General features: G+C 41.1%; 2 protein-coding genes across 3 annotated transcripts in view; both read left to right on the top strand.

The window, feature by feature from the left end:
- Window positions 1-488: 488 nt before the first annotated feature.
- On the top strand, window positions 489-5,133 carry Moca-cyp (nuclear cyclophilin protein Moca-cyp). The gene is made up of 8 exons (XM_017171118.3): window positions 489-896; window positions 1,171-1,258; window positions 2,008-2,037; window positions 2,109-2,248; window positions 2,307-2,451; window positions 2,526-2,658; window positions 2,839-3,051; window positions 3,122-5,133. Exons 1-8 carry the CDS (start codon window positions 593-595, stop codon window positions 4,973-4,975), a joined length of 2,907 nt encoding a protein of 968 aa, XP_017026607.1. The 5' UTR covers window positions 489-592; the 3' UTR covers window positions 4,976-5,133.
- Window positions 5,134-6,294: 1,161 nt separating this feature from the next.
- Window positions 6,295-24,815, top strand: part of plum — a 69,306-nt gene continuing 50,785 nt past the window's right edge. The window contains exons 1-2 of one of the 2 annotated variants that reach the window (XM_070286981.1): window positions 6,295-6,367; window positions 9,927-10,242. In XM_070286981.1, the coding sequence (XP_070143082.1) occupies window positions 10,134-10,242 (109 nt within the window). In that variant the 5' untranslated portion in view covers window positions 6,295-6,367; window positions 9,927-10,133. Of the gene's footprint in view, window positions 6,368-9,330; window positions 10,243-24,815 lie in introns of those variants that run through there. The other variant, XM_041775466.2, reaches the window with a different exon arrangement.

Genomic DNA, 24,815 nt, shown 5'->3' with positions numbered 1-24,815 from the left:
AAAATAAAAAAAATTTTGATTTTTCTATACATTTACCAATCGTTCAAATATTATTTATGATTTAAAAAAAATAAAACCCAAAATCTCATATAATACAAAATGGACATACCTGAAAATATATGAAAATATGTTGAAAAAGAGCAAAGTTATAATTGTTTAAAATATTTCCTGATCGTTCCTATGGCGCAGCTATATGATAAAGTCGTCCGATTTTCAAAAAAATCTGAAATAATACAAAATGACCTTATATCGAAGTAGATTAAAATATGTTGAAAAACAGCGGTTATAATGTTAAGTTTCATTCAGATGGCTTCAAAACTGAGGGACAAATTGCATAGAAACGGACAGACGGTCATGACTAGATCTACTCCGCTGTTGATGCTGATCAAGAATATGAAAATGACTGAATAAAAACATACCGATACATGTTCGTGAACGATACGATATTTTGCTTATGCCATTTCTATTACGTTTCCCACCCCTAACTTTGAATCGAGTTGGCATCGCCGACATTGTGCAACGCGAAAACGAAAACGGTGAAAAAATATAAAGATTTTAATTTGCATTTAGGCGTGAATTGCGGCAATAAAAAATGACTGTGAATAAGCGCGATGCGAGCGCAACGCGATCGCGGTGCTTCTTCGACATATCGCTGGGCGGCCTGGCGGTGGGCCGCATCGTTTTCGAGCTGTACGGGGATGTGGCGCCGAAGACGGCAGAGAACTTCCGGGCCCTGTGCACGGGCGAAAAAGGCCTGGGCATTGTTACCGGCAAGAAGCTCCACTACAAGGGCGTCATCTTCCACCGGGTGGTCAAGGATTTCATGGTGCAGGCGGGTGATTTTAGTGCTGGCAACGGGACAGGCGGCGAGTCCATCTATGGCGGCACTTTCGAGGGTGAGTGTGTGTGTGTGGCTGTTAGGGTGTGTGTATGCTGGGGGTCTGTGGTTGCAAATAAAATCAATACAGTGGGTAACGGATAAGATCAACGAATAATAACTGGCGGTACCAATAAAAAATGTTCTTTCTTGTACTCATTTATGAAATTATAAAATATATGAAATATAATCAAATAATTATTTAAAGTATTTTACTTTATATACCCACAAATCCTATTAATAAACGAAGTAAAGTGACATCCCATCTAAAGCCTAATTATAAATATTTGCAGATGAAAGCTTTGAGAAGAAGCACGATCGCCCCTTCCTGCTGTCGATGGCCAACAGGGGCAAGAACACCAATGGTTCGCAGTTCTTTATGTAAGTGCGCCTATTCCTGGGCCTCAAACCGGCAACCGGCGGAGTCCGGACTAACCCCTTCGTAAATTTAGTTTCAGTTCTGTTTCAGGCACCCCAATTAACTATCCGCCTTCTATATTTTATCTATTTAAACGTCTGTTGTTGTTCATTAATCTATTGCCATTTAGCCGTAGCCCGTGGGCAGCAAACCGAGCTTGCGTCCCACAACTGCCCAGTGGACAGATCCTCGTGAATCGACTGATCGACTGACAGGCAGATGCACCAGATGCCCAGTCAACTATCCAACCAACCATCCCAAGGCATTTGGTTTTGTGGGTCGAAAGCCAAGTGAAAGGACGTAGCCCGGCCGGGCTTGATTCCCTATCTCTCTGTCTCTGTGTGTTTCTGCTCCCTGCCTGGTCTTCGGTCCTTGGTCTCTGTCTCTCTGTCGGCTGGTCTTCACCGGATCTGAGTCTGAGGATCTGGATCTCTGTAGCTGCGCATCTGCCAAATGCCAGATGACAGAATGTGACGGTGGTGTTGGTGGCTTGCCAAATCCTGTCTACACCTTCGGTCCTTTTATACTTTGTCTCCACCAACTGCCGCCTCTACTACCACCATCACCACCACAGCAAACATCAGCTGAACCAAACCAACAACATCGATTACAACAACAACAAACAACCAACAACAACCTGCCTAATTGCAAAGCAACAAAAAGTTAGCAAAGTGTAAAGAATATTTTTCTCTTCTTCTGTTTCTCATTGTAGTACAACACAGCCTGCGCCACATTTGGACAAGTAAGTATAGCCATCACAAAAGTACAGGAGTGGAAATGTCTTATTAATAATTGTATGTCTTTCCCTTCCAGTATCCATGTTGTATTCGGTCAAGTTATATCCGGCCAGGAGTTGGTGCGACAATTGGAGGAGCTGCCCATCGATCGGAACTCTCGACCGCTCCAGGATGCGGCCATAGCCAACTGTGGGGAGCTAGTAAAACAGACCAAGGGTATGCAAAGCTAAAACAATCCATGATTTACACTGATTTTATATGTACCCTAAATTAGTTAAAAAAGAGAAAAAGCGCAAGCGACGCTCGGCAGCCACTGATGAGTCCAACAGCGAGGAGAGTGGGGCTGAGGCCAAGGCTGTGCGCAAGGACAAAAAGAAGAAACGCAATCGCAAGGAAACCAAGTCCAGCGATAGTGAAGAGTATGTCGTATTATAATTCAAGTTTAAATAGATTTTAATATGTATTTTATTTATTGTTTAACACTTTTGTTTAGCACTGGAGTTACAGGACGTGGCAATGGTCGCGAGGAACATATTCCGCCAGATGACGATGATGAAGAGCGGGAGGAGGGTGAGCTTCACCCACTGGTCACAATTACAAAGATAGATCCGGACGAGATACCAGAGGTGGGCTTTAAAATTGTATTTTATCTTTTTAAAAAAATATTTAAATATATTAAAAAAATTTAATATATTATTAAAATATTTTATTATATTATAAAATATATTATATTATTTTTACATTTTTTGTAATCCCTTTAAAAAATATTTAAATTCATTATAAATATTATTTTAATTATTTTCCAGGTATCGAACAGATTTCTGATGCGCGACGAGAGGTCTAGGTCCCGGGATCGCGAGGATCGTGGCGGACGGGGACTGGACCGCGATCGAGGCAGGGAGCGGGATCAGGATAGGGAACGGGATCGTGACCGCAATCGCAACAACTTTGGCTGGTCGAAGAGACAGGCCCAGCCCACCTCGCGCAGCGGTCGCATTGTCAAAGGTCGCGGCGTATTTGTAAGTTTAAACACTCTCTTAATTCCTTCTTCAGCTTGGCAAGATAACTAACTTTATAAAAAATGTCCAGCGTTTTCGCACACCCTCACGCAGTCGTTCGAAGAGCACAACGCCACCCCATTGGAAGCATGCCCAGAAGCGCACCATTAAGCTGTCCGATCTGGAGCGCCTTGAGGAGGAGAGCAAGATGCGCGAGGAGGAGGTGAAGCGGCGCGAGAATGAGCGAAAGCGTCGTCACGAGGAGGCCACCAAACAACCGAAAAATGTGGCCTTTTTTGAGACCACCCACGCCAGCAATTATGGCCGCAAACTTACGCCGGATAAATCCTCTCCAGGCCATAAACCCAAGTCGAGGGACACATCAGAGCGCGGCAAGGCCAAGGATAAAGAGAGGGATAATGCCAGCGAGAAACCGAAGGATGGGAGTCCTGTCAAGCGGCGCAAGTCGATGGACATGAATGCCTTGGACTACGAGCAGCAGACTGAGAGCGAATCGGAACCCGAGCGGGAGCAGGAGGTGGTGAAGCCACCCAGCAAGCCACAGAGCAAGGTGGAGGCTGCGGCCAGCAGGGATCGAAATTCCAAGCGTGACGATCGCAAGCCCGACGATAAATCCAGGGCCAAGCACAGTCGCTCCGTGTCCCCAGCTCGTCGCCAGTCCCCTGCACGTCGCCAGCAACGCTCGCCCGCCCGGCGACCTGGCCAGAATCCCAACCCGAATCAGGGACAAGGCCAAAATCAGTTAAATCGCAATCGCCGCAATCCATTTGCAGATCGAGATCGTCGCCGCCGCTCGCGATCACAGGATAATGATTACCGCAATCGTTTCCCCTTGTCTCCAGTTCGAGGAAGGGCCTCTCCCGGCGGGGATCGCCGGCGTCCGCAGCGCTCCCGCAGTCGTGGTCGCAAGCAGGATTCGCCGAGCTCTAAGCGGCAAGAGTCGGCAGGCAGAAAGCGTCAGGAATCGCCAGCCAAGAAGCGGGCGGACTCCAATGACAGAAAGAGGGAGGAGGGAAATCACAGAGATGAGTCTCCCACCAGAAAGCGGAAGAATTCCCCAGTTAAAAAGCGAGAGGATTCACCCAGGGGAAAGCGAGAGGACTCTCATGGCAAGAGAAGACAGCGTTCTCTTAGCAGAAACCGCGACGACTCTCCAAGCAAAAAGCGTCGGAATTCCCCCAGGGGAAAGCGCCAGGATTCTCCTGGCAAAAAACAAGATTCTCCGGACGGAAGGCGTCAGGATTCGCTAGGCAAAAAGCGGCAGGACTCCCCGGATAGAAGGCGTAAGGATTCGCCTGCTAGAAGGCGCCAGGAATCATCTGGCAGGCGTCGACAGAATTCTCCGGGCAGAAGGCGGCACGATTCCCCGGACAACAGACGCAGCCGTAGCCGTGGTCGCCGCCGCAGTTCTTCACGCAGTCGCAGTCCCTCAACGAGTCGCTCCCGCCGTCGCCGCTCACGCAGTCCGGAGCCGAAGCTCACCTCAGCCCTGCCCCTGGATGAGGATCGGGACAAAGCGGCCCGCGAGAAGATGCAAAAGCGGGCCGAGGCTGCACTGCTGCTCAAGGAACACATGCGCAAGGAGATCGAGCGGGAGGAGGAGCGCCGCAAGGAGATTGCCCATGAGGAGGAGCGTCGGGCTGAGAAGCTGCGCGACGATGAGCTGGAGAAGGAGCGCACCACACGGGAGCTCAACGAGCTGGAGCGCTTGAAGGCCGAGACCCTGAAGAAGCTCCAGGACGAGGAGCGGGTAGCCGAGAGTGCATTTGGCGGAGCCGAATCCGACGAGGCAGGCGGAAACGAGGCCAAACCAGAGCCCAGCACTCGGAGCAAGCGCGAGTCAAGTCCGGAGGATCGACATCGCGACAAGAAGCGCAAACATAAGAAATCCAAGAAGACATCAGCGCGTTCCGACACGGATTAATGGGACCTATCCTAGCCAGTAGTAGAGCCACGGACCGTAGCTAATCAGTTTGGGTTCCAGTCACTTTTACACGAAATGGAAATTGTAAAAAATCACGCCACCCAATTCTATGTAATGGAGAGCGTTAAATAAAGACAGACTTCGATATATTCGCTATACTTATGTATCTAGTATCTTTTTAGGCTCCATCTGGTTCGCTCTTTTACTTTATTGTTTTTGGTATTTGTTTTTGCGCCTTCGCTTTCAACTCATTCATAAGCCCGAAGAGCTTTTACTGCCTCTGCCGCTGTCGACGCCGGCGCCGCGGCTGCCATTGAAATTTCGCAAACAAAAACAAAAGTTGCAAAATGGAAGCTCAAAGAAATGGCTCGCAGCTCTGCCTCTGCCAGCGTCGCGGTTACAAGCTTTGGCGAGAACGAATTTTTCTTTCTCTCGCTCTCTCTTTTTACCCGGTTAAGTAAAGCTCTCAAATGTTAACCGACACTTGAAATGTTTTTCTAAAATTATTTAGTTAATCTCATATTTCGTATGTACATAATTACTATCATTAAGGGGGGATTTGGTTAATTCAATGCAAAACGGCCCCCTTTCCAACAATATTTGTGGCGAAACAGCTAAGGTTAGCTTATTCAATTCAATTATATAATATAATAACCCAATAGCTAAACCATTTTGTGTTAAATATCGTATTGATAAATATTTCGAGGTATAGAAGTTATAGGGAATCTCCCAAAACTTAACTCGGATCTTATTTACTAAAGGAAAAAAATAGTTTCCTCAGTGGTCTATTGATGTTTACTCCACACCACTACGAGATCATTATGGAATTTAGTTATTTCATATAAAATGTTGTATGCCTGTTCATAAAGTACGCCCAAATGCCGCATTATCTTATGTGTAGGGGATTGGAAAAGCCGGCCGGTGCGCGTGTGTGTATGTGTATGTGTGTATCTGTGTATATGCTTATTAGCATTTGTGCGGGAGAGCTTTGGTCGCTCTCTCGCTCTCTTTTTACCCGGTAACAGTGTTGTCAGGTGATGAGCGTCCATAAGGCTAGATTTTTGAAAACAAAGCTACAATTAAACAAAAGCTAAAATAAAAAAAAAATTCTAAAAAAAAAATCGAACCAGAACTTAAACTCTACTCAAAAAAATATATTATTTTCTAAAAATCAGCTCTCTTCTTAGCTTTTTCTCCCGTGAATTTGGCTTTTTTTCAGCTGTGTTTTGAGCTTTTTAAGCTTTTTTTGCATCATCACTCGGGCAAACAATTCAAACCATTCGAATTTCGAACAGTGGGTTTGGGTATTCGTTTCAGCACTCAGTTCAGATACAGATACTCAGTCAGGCTCAGTTCGTATTCGTGTTCAGTTGCGAATCGGGATGGTGGATGGTGCGTTGATTTAAAATGGACAAAACTGCGTCTGTCCCGAAAGATTTAATATTTTATACTTAAAATTAAAAAAAAAAACACAACAAATTATTTTTTAAAATCAGCTTTTTCCTTAGATTTTTTGCTTAGAAAAAAGTGACGTCAAGTGTTTGCTCCGCTTGGGTGTTTGCGGGCGCGTTTCTCGAGTAATTTTTGCTTGCCGGCGCTGGCGAGTTTGCGATTCTCTGTGTGTTTGTGTGTGCAACAAACAAAAATTAAAAAATTAAACAAGCTAAACAACAATAATTGCAGCTCCAATATTGAATTGTGCGCGTAATTTATTTACGAATGCGTGTGTGACACAAACACAAACATAAACCGGAAATGCAAAAAAGACAACAAAGGCAGTGGCGGTGAAGGTGAAGTTGGAGGGGCGGTGGAGGCAACAGGAGCCGGTGCAGCCGGAAAGAGAGAAAAAACGGCGGCCAGTAAGAGAGAGCAAAATGAAAATGAAAACGAAAACGAAATGTGATTCATTGGCTTTATCAATTGTGCAAATTCCGGCATTGTTTAGTCCTGTGAAAATAAATTATGACATAATACAACAAAGAGAATAACAAGACGGCGGCAAAGAAGAAGCAGCCGAAAAAGAGACTAAAAGTGCGTGGAGTGCGTGGGAGTGTGTGTGTGTGCGAGAGCCTTTGTGTGCCTTTGTGGGGGTGGCAAAAATACTTAAAAACTGCCGAATTCCAAACAAACAAAGCCAGCCCGAAAGGATAAAGGAATAGAAAACAAAACAAAAGAAAAGAAAAGACAACAAGTACAGTAGTTAAAGCATGAGCCCAAAGAAAAGGCAAAAGCAAAAACCACAGCAAGAGCGTAGCAAAAACAAACAAACAAAAGCAAAAGCTTCGCTGCTGTTGCTTCTTCTTCTGTGTTTTTTCCTCCTTTTTTTTCGTTTATTTTTCGCAAACAAAATGTATATGATGCTGGAGGAAGCAACGAAGCAAGAAGAAACAGACGAAGGAGCAGAGCGAGCATAATAGAAGGTAGAAATTTCGAGGAAATCGAAATTTGCGTCGTTGAAATTCGTTTGTTCTCTTGCTTCCTCTGGCTTCGCCTCCTCCAACTCCCTCCCCCTCCGGTTCGCTCCTGTTCTCCATGCTGAGCGCCTGATTCCTTGCCAGTGTGCTAGTGTGCGTGTGTGTCTGTGTGTCTTGTGCAAAAATTCGCATACAATTTGTTTTATATAACAACAACTACCCCAATATGATTTCCGCTCAGAAGCTCATCGCTTTTTTGCTTATCTCCCAATTTTCGGTTTTATTTTACCAAAACTTTTTCAGCCACAGCTGAAATTTATACATGTCGGTATTTTTTATAAAAAAAAAGTGAAATAAAAAAGTTGTAAACAAAGCGGCCAACTCGCTGGGCTGTAAACAAATAAACGCAACTGTATACAAAACATTCGCCGGCAGCAAAAAAGCGAAGCTTAAAATTCGCCAAGCACTTTTTGCATTTTTCTTTTGATTTATTGAATCTTTTTTTTTCTGTTTTGTTTCTGCTCTCGCAAAGCCAACAAAAAACCAATTGTCATATGTGCACGCAGAGAAAAATATATACTTATACGTATTATTATATGAGTTGGACTTGAGATACAGTATATTTCGGGTACTTTATTAGACTTTATGCAAGTATTTAAGTAATAGCATAATGTTTGGATACTTAACATAACGTATAATATTAAACAATAATGATATTAAAACTTTATTAAAAATTTAAATTTAAAAAAATCGTTGCTTTGTACAGAAAATGTTAGTTAGGGTTAAGAACGTCATCATCAGTCCATTTTCCGCTTGCGTTGCACTAGAATTCCTTAGCATGGAATAATGATGGGAAAGAAGTGACTTCTCTCTCTCTTTTAAAAGTTATTTTTATGGGAAAATATATCTAGATCCTGTATTTTTCCATCTTACAATTCGTTGTCTCAGTGTACAAAAACTTCGTCTGTGCTACGACATTCCGAGCTTTACTTTACTTTGCATTACTTTTTGCACTTTTTTTTTTTTTTGCCAAAGCCTTTGATAGTTGAAAACGCAATAGCAATAGCAACAACAACAACAACATATATAATAGTAATGGCGACGCCGCCGAAATATATTTTAGCATTCATTTATGCGAGTTTTTTTTTTGTGGAGCTTTGGTTTGCCGCGCGAATTCGCGCACTCGAGATAGAAATGTATCTTCGAGATACACGCGCCTTTTGTGGAATTGAAATGTGCCCCGTCGCCTTTTATGTGGCATCATCACCGTCATCAGCATCTCGGCATCAGCATCATCATTATTATTATTACTACTATTATTATTATGGTGATGCGTGCGTAATGGAAACGTCGAGAGAGCAGGAGGAAGCACTGCCTCAAAGAATCTGAGCAGAAGAATCTGCAAATTTATGGCAGCTTAAATCCGAACATACACTCAAAAAGCCTGTACAAATTTAATGCCGATTAAAGGATGAGAGAGGATGTTAAATTAGCGGTGAATGGGGTTGAGATAGGAACAGGCTAAAAGGCTTCTCAGAAGAAGTTATTACTAGGACAGAAATGACACTTTTAATTGTATAAACAATCCTTTATAGGTTTTTTGGGGGACATTCAAAGCAAATTTTATTTAAAATTATTACTTTAAATAATGTTGACAATTTAATTAATAGACAAATGTTTTCTAAAATCATTTTTAAAATTTCCAAAAAAGTATTCTAATAAACCTAAAAACTCTTTGACCTATCTATACCTTATGGAATATTTAAAACTATTCTTAAATTCAAACTTTATAAAAACTATTTTAAATTAATGTTTAGAAACAACATAACTTTAATTTGAAAACAGCCCAGACCCAAGGGGGCAAACTTTGGTTGGCTTTTAGAAAAACTTTCTACAACTTTATAGCTTCTAAAGTGTAATCAAGTAAATCATGGAATATTAAAAACAACTTTAGACCTGAACTTTCCCTTGTAAAACTTTATTTCATTTGATTGGAAGTTCGCACATACTAGTATAGCATCAACGAATAATATTTTATGTAATTTTTCATGATTTTCCAATTTTATGGTCTTATTTTTTTTATGCTGTATTATGAATGTATGTAATTTTATGGTCTAATTCTTATCGAATGTTTTTGAATGTTCTTTTCTTTGTAAAATTGGCAGTTATATAATTTCATCCCCCAAATGGCAGGCTTGACTGTGCCCCACAAACACACACCCCTACCCCAAGCTCCGCCGTGAAAACGCTTTATACTTCCATCAATTTCCCGATTTGAGCGCTGACAACAAATGACATTGGCGCCGGGCCATCGTGTTTAGCGGCATGTTTGTGCGGACTATTAAACAAATTACGTATACGCACTGTTGCTCGCGTAAAATATTTATGCGTGTGCCCAAAATATATTAGCATACTTTTGTGTGTGTGCGCGACTACGGCTGTGTGTGTGGGTGGATGCGTGCGTGGGTGTGTGCATTAGATTAGTAAATAAAATTCGGTGATTTGATTTCTCCCCCATTTCCGTCCATTTCCGAAAGCCAAACATCGCCGTGAGAGAGCAGCAATGGGAAAATGCTCCTGGTAATCGAATTGACTGCCAGTGTGAAGAGTTCGTTAACGTTCCAATAATCGCGACCGGAAAATAAAGAGATATATACCATATAAATATATTTAATTACAATCGCGGTTGGGCCAAAAGAAAGGAGCCCGGCCCCGTTATCGGTGACAAATAACGTTGGATTGCAATGTTTTTGTTTTACAATCGACGCCTCTTTGTGATTCAACTGATTGAGATCCTTCTGCTGCTGCTAACCGACCACAATGGACTGACACTGACCAAGGAGCCGACAACAGGTGAGTTGTGTTCTCCTTTTTGATAGTTTACCTTACAAATGTTAAGCAATGTTGTTATGTTGGCTATTTTTGACTACAAATACCTTAATAGATTGCCATTAAAACTGATGGGTTAATTGCGTTCATAATTTATTGAAGGGTTCTTCTATGGAATATATGTTCTTTTTTAAGTATATGGATATTTAAATTTTCATTTGAAAAAGTTTTTCAAAAGCACCTTTCCGTTTTTAAACATTTTTCTATTGACTGGGCTACTTTTTGGCAACACTGATGCCAAGTGCGAGCTGGAAATCCACCGGGGGCCCGCAAAACTTTAGGCAATAATCATAAACTAATGGCGTAACATGGCAGGCGTGTCCGCATTCCACTCCAAAGGTCTTTCAAGACTCTCAACGGGAAGTACGGCACATAAAAAAAAAACTTGTTGAGTTTCAAGGGGTTGAGATTGGGTAAGGGTGTGGGTGTGGGTGTCAGTCCCGGGTGTTTGTCCCCGGGATTTCCACGGCCAAATCCCATAAAGAAAATCAGCAACATGAAATATTAAAGTTGGTAAAACACGCGAGAAAAGTTTTTCGGTCTTCCGCGGCACGATTCCTGTGAGGATTGTGGCGTCAGGCAGTAGCTGCCAGCCAGGATAACTACCCCTTGCCATGGCTTTGTGAATGTTTTATTTTCGGCAAATGCTCTACGCCTTTTGGGGGTTGCTGTCGCCCCCTGAAACCGCCCCCCCTGGATTCCGGAATTGTCCTCTTGCATGTACCCTGGCTATTGCGAGCTTATTGCGTCGTTGATTTGGCTAAGCGAGGTTATAATTCTAATTTATTGTAAGTGAACAAGTCAAAGGCATGACTTGATGCGCGACGGCGGGTGCCTATCTCATTTTGAGGACTCCACGATGAAAGATTTGGCTTTGAGCCGGCAAATTAGACGACAAATTCAGGACTCACCTGGCGGTATTTGTTTTGTTCCTAGAATTATACCACCCTCATCATCATCCGAAGGCCACCTGCCGTGTTCCCACGTTTTTAATATAGCCATTTCAGGAGCTCACTCGACAAATTCAAATAAAAAATGTAAAGTTTTTCGTTTGATGTTGGGTACAAAAAAAAAAAAAAAAAAACCATATGTGCTGGCCATCACAAATTTTTACAGTTGTCGCTCGTAAACGAAAGCTTTTACTTATTCACATTTTAAAGCAGAATAGAATATTGATTTTTCATGCTATTGATGACGTCGTCCTTTCTTTACATTTCTATATGAATTTATATAAAATACTAAATAATTCAAATTCAAACTGTTGAGATATAAATTATTAACTTTACAGAATGCATTTACCAGTTTGTTTTCTTGTTGAAAATCGGGAAAAAATCCTTGGCTCTTAAATAAATTAAAAACTAAAACAGTTAGTAATCCCTAATAGAAATTTAAATGAAATTAATTGCAGCTCCTGAAGTTGTGCAAAATCTATAAAAATATTAAATCAGATAAAACTTATTTTATTTCCCCAAAAATGTAATTATTACTTATTTTCGCTTGTACCTATTTCTGATAATATTGTCCATTAGAGTGTCCTTATCTTGTAAAATTTTATTTCGAGAAAAATTGTCAAGCGGTTAGCGGAATGCGTTGTAGTTTCACCAATATCCTGAAATCAAATACTTGCAAATGGCGAGCGATTACTGTGAGTTGAAGAGCCACCCGCAGAAAACGATTCCCTGCAACATATTGGATTGCAAGGGACAATCAATCAATCCGAGACACATTCAGCAGCGGTCATCCCTCATTCATCAGGACCTCCTCGCCCAGATCCTCCTCCGGCGTGCCCATGCCAACCCGCCAACCCCCCCACGACCACATACAATCATCAACTATTTATCCCCAATTGCTTGGAAGAATCGCTCCGAGTGCAGGGCATGGGCAAGTTCATGAGGCCCGGGCACCGAAGCAAACCGAATGCGAAAACTTTGCACACATGACGGAGCAGAGGGTGGGTGGGGGGCGGTGCCAGGAAATGGTGAAATTGTGGGCGGGGTCGAGGGGATAAGGGGTGCGCCAGAGGCAAAGGCAAAAGTCCAAGTCAAACGACTAAGCGGCATGTCGTCAATAAATTTTCCATTAAATTCAAAGTAACCCAAAACAAGCAAAAACGAAGCAAAATATAAAAAAAAAGAGAGAAGGAAAACCCAAACGGAGGAAGGTACTCGAAGGAACATGGCGCAGAACACTACATAACTTTTGCCTGTTATGTGTTAGTGTGTGTGAGTGCCTGTGTGTGTGGCCCCGTTTATGTTGCGAATTTCACGAAGTCTTGGTTTGCAAAATCTAAGTTGCTAGCTAAAGAAATACATATATTATAAGTTATATAACTCCTTAGCTCCCTAAAATCACATTAGATTACAAAACTTAATGCAAATATATAGATATACAACATTAATTTGTAGTAAAGCAAACCGAAGAAGGTTTTTACAGAATATTAGGAAATGTATTTTATATAGAAATGCACCCTAAAACAATTTAAAGCTAAGGTTAACCTGAACTGGACCTTAAAAAAAGGTTGTCATATGATATATAATTTCATGAAAAGTACTCCCCATAAACCCAATGCTGGTGTGGGTGTATATTTCCCGGACCTGGAGTATGTGTGTGTTTGTTATTGGTATAGCTTCCTGCTTTCCGCTTGCCTGCCTACTTCGGCAATTGCCTTCAACTCGAGCCTCTTATTCAATTTTCGCTGGCGTGTGGCGCCATCTAGCGCCCACTTCCAACAAAAAACCCCAACAGCAGCAACAACAATAATAACAACAATAGCAACAGCAACAAATGGCAGCAAGCATTGAACGATATTGTTGCCGCCGGCAATACACTGCAGGCTCACCATAAGCTATGGGGCAACCCACAACATCCACGAGACATCAACAACAAAAGCATGAGATGGGAGACGGAGTCTTAACCGTGGAAAATCGAAGAATTATATACTCTTTGGATTACGCTTAACAAACGCTCTCAACGTTTCTACAACATCAAGTTTTCGTTTATCGAATTACCTGTAACCCAAGCAAAAAATTCTAGCAGAAAATGGCTTCAACAACTATGATCTTTTTGGTTTAACCTTTTAGTACTTTAAAATATTATAGCGCTATTAAAATTATAATTTAAAAATGTTAGATTTTAGGGTCATATGTACATATTCCTTAGTTCTTCTTGAGTTTATCTTAACTTTCTTTAATTGAATTCTTGCTTAAGACTACTGAAAATAGTTACTGAAACCAGAGCTCTGATAACCCTAACATATGCATATTCCCAATTTATAAGGTTTATTTTAGTTAGGTCAGCTTGTTGTTGTTCCGTAAAATATTCATTTTCTAAAGATGACAAAAACACCCTTTTTTGTGGCCGGCATATTTATTACGAAAAACCTTTTTATTCCTTGGAGGAGAAAATCCCAATTTTTGGTGAGGGTATAACAACAGCATCAGCAATAAGTTTTCTTTTGCGGATCTTTGCTGCTGCTTTTGTTGTTGTTTTTGTAGTTGTTTTGGGTTGCTGGTTTATTCATATCTTGCCGATATTGTTGTTGCTGTAAGCTGCTGCTGCTGCTGGTGGAAGCAACAACCCAAAAAGCTGCCTCCAAAAGTGCTCCATATTCATATGCAAATAGCAAAAGGCGAGGACCGAGGACCGAGGACCTTTGTTCTTCAGCTGCTGCTGCCTGTTGGGTTGTTGTTCTATAGGTAGTAGTTGTTATTGTTGTTGTTGCCGTTATGGCGGGTGTTTTTGTTGTTCCAGGCTGCTGGCACTATTGTTGTTATTGTTCTGTCGCGTTTGCGTTGGCGTCGACGTTAACGTCGACTGCATAGCTGGCGCCCCTAATGCTTGGATTTCAATTTTCAAGTGCGTCCTGCTGCGGTTTGTTGCTGTTGCTCTACGCTCTGCTATTTGACATCTCAAGCAGCGTTACAACAACAACAACAACTACTACGAATGGCAATAACAGCACACACACCCCCATACCCCTGCCCATTACACTCCCCCCTTCCGCCATGAAAAGAGAGCTTCTGCAAAAACAGTTGAAATAACAACTTGAGGAGTCAACGTTTTGCTAGCCGCAATAGAAAACAGAAAATCGGCTCATCCAGACCACAAATGCAAGCCGTTTCCCCGCTCTTGACTGGATGAGTGCCCCTACTATGGCCCCATGATGATGACGATGGCGTCGGCACTGGCCACGGGTATGAGGATGAGGATGAGAGGATGACGATGAGCCTAAAATGCTTCGGGCGCCGGCTTACAACGAACCACAGTTCTGCGACACAGACAGCCATGGTTAGAAGCGTTATAGCGTGTGTGCTGAAGACTCTGGCGTAGATTCGAGGATTGTAACTGGCGGACTTGTCCTGGATTCTTGTGGCTGCTTCAACTCCGAGCATAATGCCGAAAAATGCTACCAAAAACGAGCTACTAAACTTAAGGACAAGTACAAAATTAGGATCCTTTATCCTTGGACTTGAATGAAATTACTTAAACAAAAGATTATTATTAAGTCAATGTCTTTCTCTGAACGTATTTGTCGGAGATATCCGTTATTTAATTTAACCGTAGTCGAGCCAGCGAGTTCTGTTCGCCTGCGCAGTCAAATCGAATCTGTCATCACGCCACTTTTCCTGTGGCCCTTTCACCTTTTCTTACTTTTCACTCAGATGTCATTCCTAGACAATCTCAAGCTGTCTCTCTCATTCTCTCCTATTGTTGCGACAGACGAACAGACCTCACTCAGTAACACTCCTGTTACCGACTCAACTGTCATTGCGCCTGCGCGCCAGCGACACCTACAGGGCTACCAATACCTGAGCATGCCGAATAACTCTGTTGCCATAGCAACAAGCTTTCCAAATTTGCACTTAGCAACCAACTCGCCGACACGGCCATCCTGACAATTCACGCGTCCTCGCGTGACGTGTCTTCTAATAGCTCTAAACATAACTGTCATTTATCATTCTCTCTTTTTTCTCTCTTTGGTCTCAACTTAACATTTCATTTTATCTGTTTTATTCATGTCAAATAAGCTTTACTTTTATTTCTTCTCGCCACTTCATTCTCTTCTCGTACCAAATCTGTATCTTCTTTCTCTGCTCGTACCACAACTCTTACTCAACATCTCTTCATCAATTTATACAGGCTCTTGCTGCACACTTTGCAACGCTCACACGCACCTCTTGCGTCACGGTCTCTCTGGACCCTCACAGCCTTATAAATGATTCCACCAACGAGTGCCTCAGTCGGCGATCTCTCGCTTACACTTCTAGTGTCTTCAAATGTTAGTTTGGCAGGATAACCTTTCGAAACCATAGAGTACAAGCTCTTTTCGTATTTCAAAAGGCTCCGCTTCACATATTCTGACCATAGGAATAAAGTAGGCCCCGTTTCATGTGATCCGACACGGCCTTCCTGACAAATCACACGTCCTCGTGTGTTAACTTTAAATCACAGTATTCTAAAATTTCGGTACTCGTTACATTTTATTGTCAACAAACATTTCATTAATTTTCTAAACATAAGTATTGAGGCATTTAGACAAAATAAGCATCTTGGTTTCATGATAACATAACAAATTACATCTTCATTTTAATCATAATTTACAATTCAGACTTCTCTAATTACATAGCTTTATCAACTGGTGTATTTCCTTTTACACCCACATACTGACCCCCGCCATAACAATTCCTTCTGTTATGGTGCGGTCTCCACTGACCCCCGCCATAACAATTCCTTCTGTTATGGTGCGGTCTCCACTGACCCCCGCCATAACAATTCCTTCTGTTATGGTGCGGTCTCCACTGACCCCCGCCATAACAATTCCTTCTGTTATGGTGCGGTCTTTATATCCCCTCTTGGGATTCCAAGGCATCAACCGTGCCATCCATATCATCATTCCCCACATGGGAATCAGACGCATCTCCACTTGAGTCGTCTAAATCTTTATCAATCAACGTGATTGCTTATTTGTCTATTTGGCAATGCCCTCAAAAACTCATGCGCATACTTATAAGTTCTTTTGCTTGTTAAGGATTTTAAAATGTACCGATTTCCATCTTCATTTCTTTATCTCTTTCTTTCTCCTCTCTCTCATTCGTAACAATTTCAATTTCCAATTTATCCATTTTAAGTTAATCTTGCCTTAACAAAATTGTGCTCTTACTTCCATAATTTTACCGAACCGGCATAACGTAACTTTAAATTTCTCTTTCTTTATACTTTTCTCTGTGTCATGTGGTGGTATCAAGCCCAAAGGGTGGGTCCGATTGGCATCTCTTAAGGGCTTGCATTGGTTGCACTACTAACTGTGCAGTTCGCCGCAAGTTGCACCCCGCCAAGAGCATCTTCCCATCACCTCTGCGGTCCTGGTATCCAGCCAGATGACTACTTTACAACTTTACACATGATACAATTTTCAACAATCTTTAAACTTAGTCATTTCCAACAATTCTGATAAATATTGCTGAGTCTATTTTTTCCAATCCAAACACATAACGGATTTATAACCTTGATTAATAACTATCCAACAAAATTTAAGGGACACTACTGGCAGATAACATTGCCTCACACCTCTCTGTATTCTTTAAAATCCCTCTTCGTAACTCAAGTTAATTTCAATTATTTTTAGTTGTTTATAAACTATACCAATAAATCCTGAATCCTGAAGTTGATCAGTCGGTCATTTGAGATTTCCATTCTAAGTTCAGACGTTTTTCTGTCAATTTATTTTTATTTATCGGAGTTAAATCAGTCATGTGAATTCTGGACACAAAAAGAATTCCACAATTGCCTTGCGCTTTCTCTTCCTCTACTCTATGATGCACTTCAGTTAATTTTTTTTTTTTTTTGTTTAGAAATGATTACATCTGCAATAAGTATAGACTACAAACTCTCATCTGAGCAAACAATGCCAAAAATGTCAGAATAATTGCACGCCAACCAATATTTCCAATTCATACAAAGGCTACTTGGACTCCACAAGACACATAGTTCTACCAATATATCCACCAACATAAGGGTCTCCATTAATTAGGTGTATTAGCATTGGACCATATCCACAAGAGCTTATATCTGTTTCAAATTTGATCAGATGTTTCGAACCCACAAATAACGATTACAGGCTCATTTGTAATAATATTAAAAACGTTCGTTCCAATTTCTGAATATCGTCATTTCACTTAAAGATACTTGAAGCCGAAGAATCTGTCTCATGATCTGAGAAAATCGAGGCACACGTTTTTGAAAATAAGGCACCAATTCAATAAATGGTCTTACGACGGTCTCTTAATTGCACCGATTAAAAGGACGGACCTTTAACGTAAGGATTTTCTAGGAATTGGGTCTGATTTCTCCACCGCACACCTCATAGCTCAGATACTGCGTAGTAGGTTCAAGAAACCCACATTTGGTAACGTTAAATGGCAACTCTGGTACAGTCAACACATTTAATACAACCTTCAGCCTTCGGAAAGCCTTTTCTTCCGAGTTTGCCATGATTAACATGCATCTATGTAAACTATCGCAAATAATCATGATAAATTCCAAACGCCTTAACAATTGCATGATGAAGGTAGAAGATGCACTCTTCAAACCAAACGGCACGGCAGACCAAACAGACGGCAACTCGTAATTTTTTTAAATTAATTATTTTTCAACAGAAACATTTTTCCTTCACAGGGTCTGACATAAGCGGCAAAGGCCACTGTCCGAAACCATTTTCGAATATTGCTTCCGATAGTCTAAGCACAACCTATCGTAGCACAGGGCTCGCCAATGGGAAGGCAGATGTGCAAACAACACTGCAATCAAACACATCTCTATTCCCATCTTTTAGCCAATTCAGCTCCCAAATCAAAGAATAATTGGAAAGGGCTCACCCGATACTGTCACTGTTGAATCACACAAATCAACTCGCTTCTACATGCAGCTGATGCTGCCGCTCGCAGCCGCTGATACCCATCTCGTGCACACAGATGCAATGTGACCACCGTTATCACGCCTGAAGTGCGTCACTCCAGCTCTCCGCACTTCAGCCGCAGTTCCGCCAGTGTGCTGTTGTTGTTGTCTTCCATTCTTCCCCAAATTTTCTGGCCGACACTGATGACACTTGCAACCGTCCGGCTCAACACGCGACCAGTGCATTTGACTGCCTATCACGACTCCGGTGTCTCGCACCACGCGGCTGCGCAAGCCTTCGATGCGCCACTGAATTTAATATCGACCGAAAATCACTTTATCAGAATGCCCGCGAGGCTATGGTGAATCCCACTTCTGATGTCGGAGATATCCGTTATTTAATTTAACCGTAGTCGAGCCAGCGAGTTCTGTTCGCCTGCGCAGTCAAATCGAATCTGTCATCACGCCACTTTTCCTGTGGCCCTTTCACCTTTTCTTACTTTTCACTCAGATGTCATTCCTAGACAATCTCAAGCTGTCTCTCTCATTCTCTCCTATTGTTGCGACAGACGAACAGACCTCACTCAGTAACACTCCTGTTACCGACTCAACTGTCATTGCGCCTGCGCGCCAGCGACACCTACAGGGCTACCAATACCTGAGCATGCCGAATAACTCTGTTGCCATAGCAACAAGCTTTCCAAATTTGCACTTAGCAACCAACTCGCCGACATATTTATATATTTTGGAAACTATAAGAAAAACAACATTAAAGCTTCCAAAGCAGCAAAACATATTATTTGGTAAGCTGTTGAATATGTAAACTTCTTATGTGTTCCATGTGATGTGCACCATTTTTATAATGACTTGCCAAACTTTATTTTTTCGATGTACTTAATGCATGTACGTTTTTTGAGCACATTTCCCTCTGATTAAAGTAACCCCATATGCACAGGAGACACTGGCAATGGCCATGACTATGACTATAACCATGACGATGACGTTGTTTCTGCCCAGAGGATCCTGTGCAGCCGTTTCCGGTTTATAGCCTCATTGAAAATCCTCGCTGCTGCTGCTGCCCTGACAGCTTTAAACTGATTGCTCGCACATACAGCCACAGCCACAGCCCTCAGCCAAACCGACACCTACACCTGTACACACCTGTACACACCCACACCCATGCAGCTGGCTGCTGTGTTTGTGTGAAAATTCTGGAAAATCAGTTAAGTACATCGCAGACCTTTCCCCCGACGGCACTTTGCACTTGGCAGGAAAGCAAAGATTTTTCTACTTTCTCGTGGCGAGAAAAATCTTTGGGAAAATATTTTATAAATTTCATAATCTTCTAATGGCAACGCCAAGGGTCGTTGCGAGGGCTGCGAAAAGCATATTTCCTTTTTGCCCTGACAATTATACGGAAATCATCCCCCTCCGCATCCGCTGTGACTCTTATCTGACGCGTGTGGCCGGGAATGAAAAAGAAAATTATACAACGAATTCTATTAGTTCAATTAGACAGTTGGTGTGGACGGGAGAGCCATCCATTTTCCAGGAATACTAATGAGGGAAAGCTGGAACTTTAAGAGGTGTGAAAATACGCAATGAAATGTTTTTTAGATTTTTGAAGAGGAACCAAAAAACCTTTAGGTAGTTTACTTAAATCGAAATAGATACTTGAAATTCTTAAAAAGTAATTTAGGGACACAATGCATCCAATAAAGAGTTTAATTAGTTTGTTATGTAATTGTTCGATAAGAGTATTAATAAGATGCATTATACTTAAATTTTATGTAATTTTAATTGGCTTAAACTATTATCTAAGCTTCCGTTGGCAGTTCACTTGCATTTTTACCAATTCCGTTACCAGTTTTCTTTCATATTCATCATAGATTATGCTTCCAACCTTTTAACTCCCAAAATGACAAGCTACAAATTATGGCCAAGTCAAAAGTGTTTCCTTATGAAATCGTCTAGAGTCTAGACAGCGGTGACAAAAGTTTTTGTTTACTACTTCATCGTGAAAATTAAGTTGTTTAGAAAACGTTTATTTTCTGGGACACCAGACGAAAAGCAGACTAATAAAAGCCGGCTGATAGCCATACAAAATAAAAACAAGAAAACATGAAATTTCATTCATTACAGGTGAAAGATGTCATGGAGTAAACTTGACTCTTAAAATGGGCACTAAATAGGCCATGTGAATGGGCACGCATGTGATGTGTGATTTTTGCTCATGGTACTCTTCCGCCTGGTCCCACACATAAGCATATTAAGGCCTCTCTCTGCGAATTTCATAGAAAGTTAAACTGGGGGAGGGAAAAGGAATAGGAAATATAAAATGGGAGTGAAATGGAAAAATTGTAAAAAATATCCCCCTTAGTCAGCATGATATTTCATTTCTCCCCCTGCAACATGTGCCTTGCGCCAATTTCTTTCGAAATGTTTATATAAAATAGAGAGAGAGTGGAAAAAAAAATATTAAAACATAAAAAATGGAAAGGAGGCCTATCCAAGGCGACTCCTGCCGTAATGGCCAAAGTGCTGCCGTTTGGCAATTAAAATTATTATTAGAAGTTAGTTGGCATGAATTTGCGTAGCCGTGGCGCCGCATTAGAAAACTTTTTCCCATTCGAGCGGCCGTGCCTTGAAGTTTATGCCAAAGTGGAGCGGGTGGTGTGTGTGTGTGTGTGTGTGTGTGGGCCCGGCCATAAATGAGATGCTTTAATAGCAAGCCAAACGCGCCTTTAAATTAAACTGGGTCTGAAGTTTAAACTTTGTCAAACGTGGCCTAGATGACGCCGCGCTTTTATTTTCGTCCGCCTCGCGAGGCCAAGAGCCTTAATGTCATATTATTTCTTTGGCAATTATATATGTTTAGAGTTTATTAACGAGAGGTTTAAATGAGACGGCGTGTGGCGCAGATGTTGGAATAGTTGTAAAAATAAATAAACACTGGTAAATGAAAGACTTAAGATAAATGAAAATGCTATATTTTAATTATAATAATTTGTATTTTCAATTAAGATACATAATTATTTATAATATTTTAAAGATAGTGAATCATACTTCTTTGCTACCAACATACATATCTTATAAATGATCAGAGACAATAATACTTAAAATTGTGGTTTCGCAAGAGTTCAAATGTTTGTACCTCCATTTTGACTGGCCCATCACTCATTCAATTCATGACTCCAGTGACTCGATTTATAAGCCCTCTTTTGCAGGCTTCACATGCCCAATTGTTTGGCTATTCTACCAATACAAATTCAACCAATTTGAGTGGTTCTTTCCTATGTCGGAATTCATCTATCTACTTCACCCACCTCCTGGCCCGCCTTCCTAGCCAAACAATATTGTTTGTCATTGTTCGTTTGACTGCTTTACGCATAGTCCATCCAGCAACACTTTGCGAACAACAATGAAAATAGCACTTACAACTTGAACCTGGCCCTGCAACTCCCCTTCAGCAACCTGCCCTTCCCCTTTGTGGGGTCCGGTCGACGGTGGCAAGTACAAATAAAATCCATTAAAAGTAGTACCACGTGTAAGCCGAGTTTTTTTCCCCCCTCTCTCACACTGTGTGTGTGTGTGTTATTTATTTATTTTTTTGTATTAGAATGACGCATATTATTGACAAACAACTGGCGAAAAAAATAGAGACAAGTGGTGGGTGATGGTGGGGCACGGGACAGGTGGACAGACAGAGGCGGTAATTGACGCTTTGGTTGTGTTGCAGGCAACTCCAACAACAACAAACAAAGCAAAACAAAAGCAACAACAAAAAAGCATAAAAGAAGTAAACAAAAAATCGCCAATGGCAAAGAACTTTGTGTCCGATCATGTCGATAGGCGAGTGCTCCCCCCAAATCCCCCCAATACACTTACCTGTGTGTCGCTATTTCGAGCCAACGAAATATGTTCAGTCAGCTCGAGCATAAAAGCAGATTTCATAGTTGACGGGGGCAGGTTGGAGAGGCTGTGAGGGGGGGGCCCTGTAAGTTCTTTTTGTAAACTTTTTTGCCTAGTCACTGTGTGGCCAAGAAAACAAAACAATTTGTGGGAGCCTGTGTGTGTATGTTCTGAGTATGTACTGTTGGTCCTATTAAAAATAAACGCGACTTTCAAGTAGTTTGTTATTGTGTTTAGGTGAACTCAACGCGTGTAGATCCGAAAACATATTATAAAGGTATGAATGCACAGAAAATAAAATAGATTTTATAGGAGAATATATAAAATGTATTAAGAAGTAATTCGATATATTTTCAATAAATAGATTCCAACAAGAAAGTAGTAATAAGTTTAATTGTAATTAGAGAGAAAATACCTATACATCGATTATAAATCGATATTTAATGAGAAAGTCGATATATAAATCTATATTTTTACGTGGCGATAAAGCTGCCTTAACACGATTTTATTTGTTCCTATATATCAAGCAAGACAATCGCGTACAATCGGAAAGAAAAATATATGTGTAATATTTTCCGATAATGTGATATTTATCTATTTTTTTTATATCGATAAATAAGAAATTTCTTACTTTTGTGTATATTCCAAATTCTGTTAACAATAATTAAAATAGAGGAACTGCAACACTATATCCTAATATTACTATTTAATGCTTAAAAAGAAAAACTGACAACAAATCGATATAATGACTTCAGAAAATCAAGAAAAACCCACAAAATATAGTAAAATATATAGTAAAATTTATTCCGAGTGTGTAGACCCCAGTCAGGAATAGTAAAGACGAACTGGACAGGGCACTGGACTGGCTAGCCGATGTCATTTATCTACTCTTGTTCAACTTTGAGTGACAACGCTTCTCCTCTGGTTCTTCTCTTTTCCTTTTTTTTTTGCTTTCTTGTTCCGCCCGTGTCTGTGCTGTCATTTGAAAACAACATTATTACTACTATTATTATTAGTATTGCGAGTATTATCAGCCAGTTTCGAGTTCATTGAATTTGACTAGAGACCAAACGGGCAGAGTGGTGGCGAAAAGTACACACGAGTTCCGCCGGGAACCGGAGGAGGAGCCTTGGCAGGCGAAGTGGGTCAGCGTAATCAACACAATCAGTGCCCAGGAATGCCACCACCTCGCCTCTAAAGCCTCCCAGCTTTCCTCCTGGTCAGCAGCTCGTCCCCCTTGCAACCCCCCTAAAGAGAAATTTCTTCGTCTAAGTTTCGTGTTTGCGTTGGCTTTTGTCACCATGACAACAACAGGAACAACCATGATGATTGCAATAAATGAAATTAATGCGTATTTGAAAGAGCCAGACAGGCGAATCAATTGACAAAAATGGAGTGGCCCATTTTGGGTGATAGCGGTGGAGGAAAAAATAAAAATAATACTACACGCACACATACAGACACACCCCCGAAAAGAATGAAAAGTAAAAATATTTTGGCATTCAATTTCATGTCTGCGAAATGCTTTGCCTTCATAACAATTTTTTTCTTTCGTCGCTTCTCTGTTTTTTTTATTTCTTTACCAAATCCGTAAAGTTTTTAGTGTGGGCAGCTCGCTGAATTTAGACCATAAATTGTGATAATAGCGAGAAATGGCAAAAATAAATGTTTGGCTATACAAACTTGATTATTCACATTAAATGGCAATTTTTTGTGTGTAGTCATAAGTCTTGTTTTTCGTTGGTCGGTATGTCAAAAGATGTTTTTCATCCGAGTGCTTCACATCAAATTGAATTTCAACATATGTAGATACATGGAAAAAAGGCCAAAATAAATATTCACAACATGTTTTGTCGTTTTCCATTTCACAAAAAGGAAAGAAATCAATGTTACCATTTAATAAATTTAATTATATGCATAATAAATAAAGCTTCAATGAACTGGAAAATGGAATTTTTCACATTAGTCGATTAAAGCATTTATCATAATTGAATGTTTGCGGGGCAGAAGAGCTAGCATATTTTGCTAAATTTGATTTTAAACTTCAACCAGGCTCATAAATGTTTTTTTAATTGCTAAATGTGATTTAGAACTTCACCCGGGCTTATTAATGTGTTAATTAGAGGCAACACATAATTACTGTAGGTGGTTTTTGAAGCGTTTGATTTGATTTAATTGGAAGTTTCCTCTAATGGCAAATAAATTGGAATTCCTAAGAACACTTACGCCAAATATCTTGGGACTTTCGAGGCATAAATTAAACACAAAAACTGCGAGGAAAGGCCAAGTACATAAAGCAAAAATAAAGAGCCTGGTGTATAATTTATTAATTTGTATTCCACGCTTACCAATCAACACCACAGGCCACAGTCAGGCCGATCCCAGTCAGTCCACCGACGCCGCCGCCGCCACCTTGGCGGATTCATCGTCCCGATCCCAGTGCCATTCTTAGTCCCAATTCAACTCCCACTCCCATTCCCAGAACCCATCCCCGATCCCCAACCCGAATCCCTACCCCAACCCAAACCCAAAATCCCATGAATGAAGCGGCTTCGCGGATTGAAGTGGCCGACAGCAAATGTTTCGGCGGTGGTGCGGCTAACTAAATAATAAAATGCATTTAGCATAATTTGCTTAATTTCATAAATATATAATTATACTTAGCCATGGCCATTATGGGCCCCATTGTCCATCTGCGGGCGTTGCATGTGTCTCAGGCATTTTTTAGAAAC

This window comes from Drosophila kikkawai, chromosome 3R, assembly GCF_030179895.1.
Source record: "Drosophila kikkawai strain 14028-0561.14 chromosome 3R, DkikHiC1v2, whole genome shotgun sequence".
Classification (NCBI taxonomy): domain Eukaryota; kingdom Metazoa; phylum Arthropoda; class Insecta; order Diptera; family Drosophilidae; genus Drosophila; species Drosophila kikkawai.
This window is presented reverse-complemented; position numbering and strand designations above follow the sequence as displayed.

Excerpts from the sequence above, each read along its gene's own strand:
- Moca-cyp (XM_017171118.3), top strand. The coding sequence starts at position 593 with ATGACTGTGAATAAGCGCGATGCGAGCGCAACGCGATCGCGGTGCTTC. Across the intron at positions 897-1,170 it reads CTATGGCGGCACTTTCGAGG|ATGAAAGCTTTGAGAAGAAG; the intron begins GTGAGTGTGTGT and ends AAATATTTGCAG. Across the intron at positions 2,659-2,838 it reads ATCCGGACGAGATACCAGAG|GTATCGAACAGATTTCTGAT; the intron begins GTGGGCTTTAAA and ends ATTATTTTCCAG.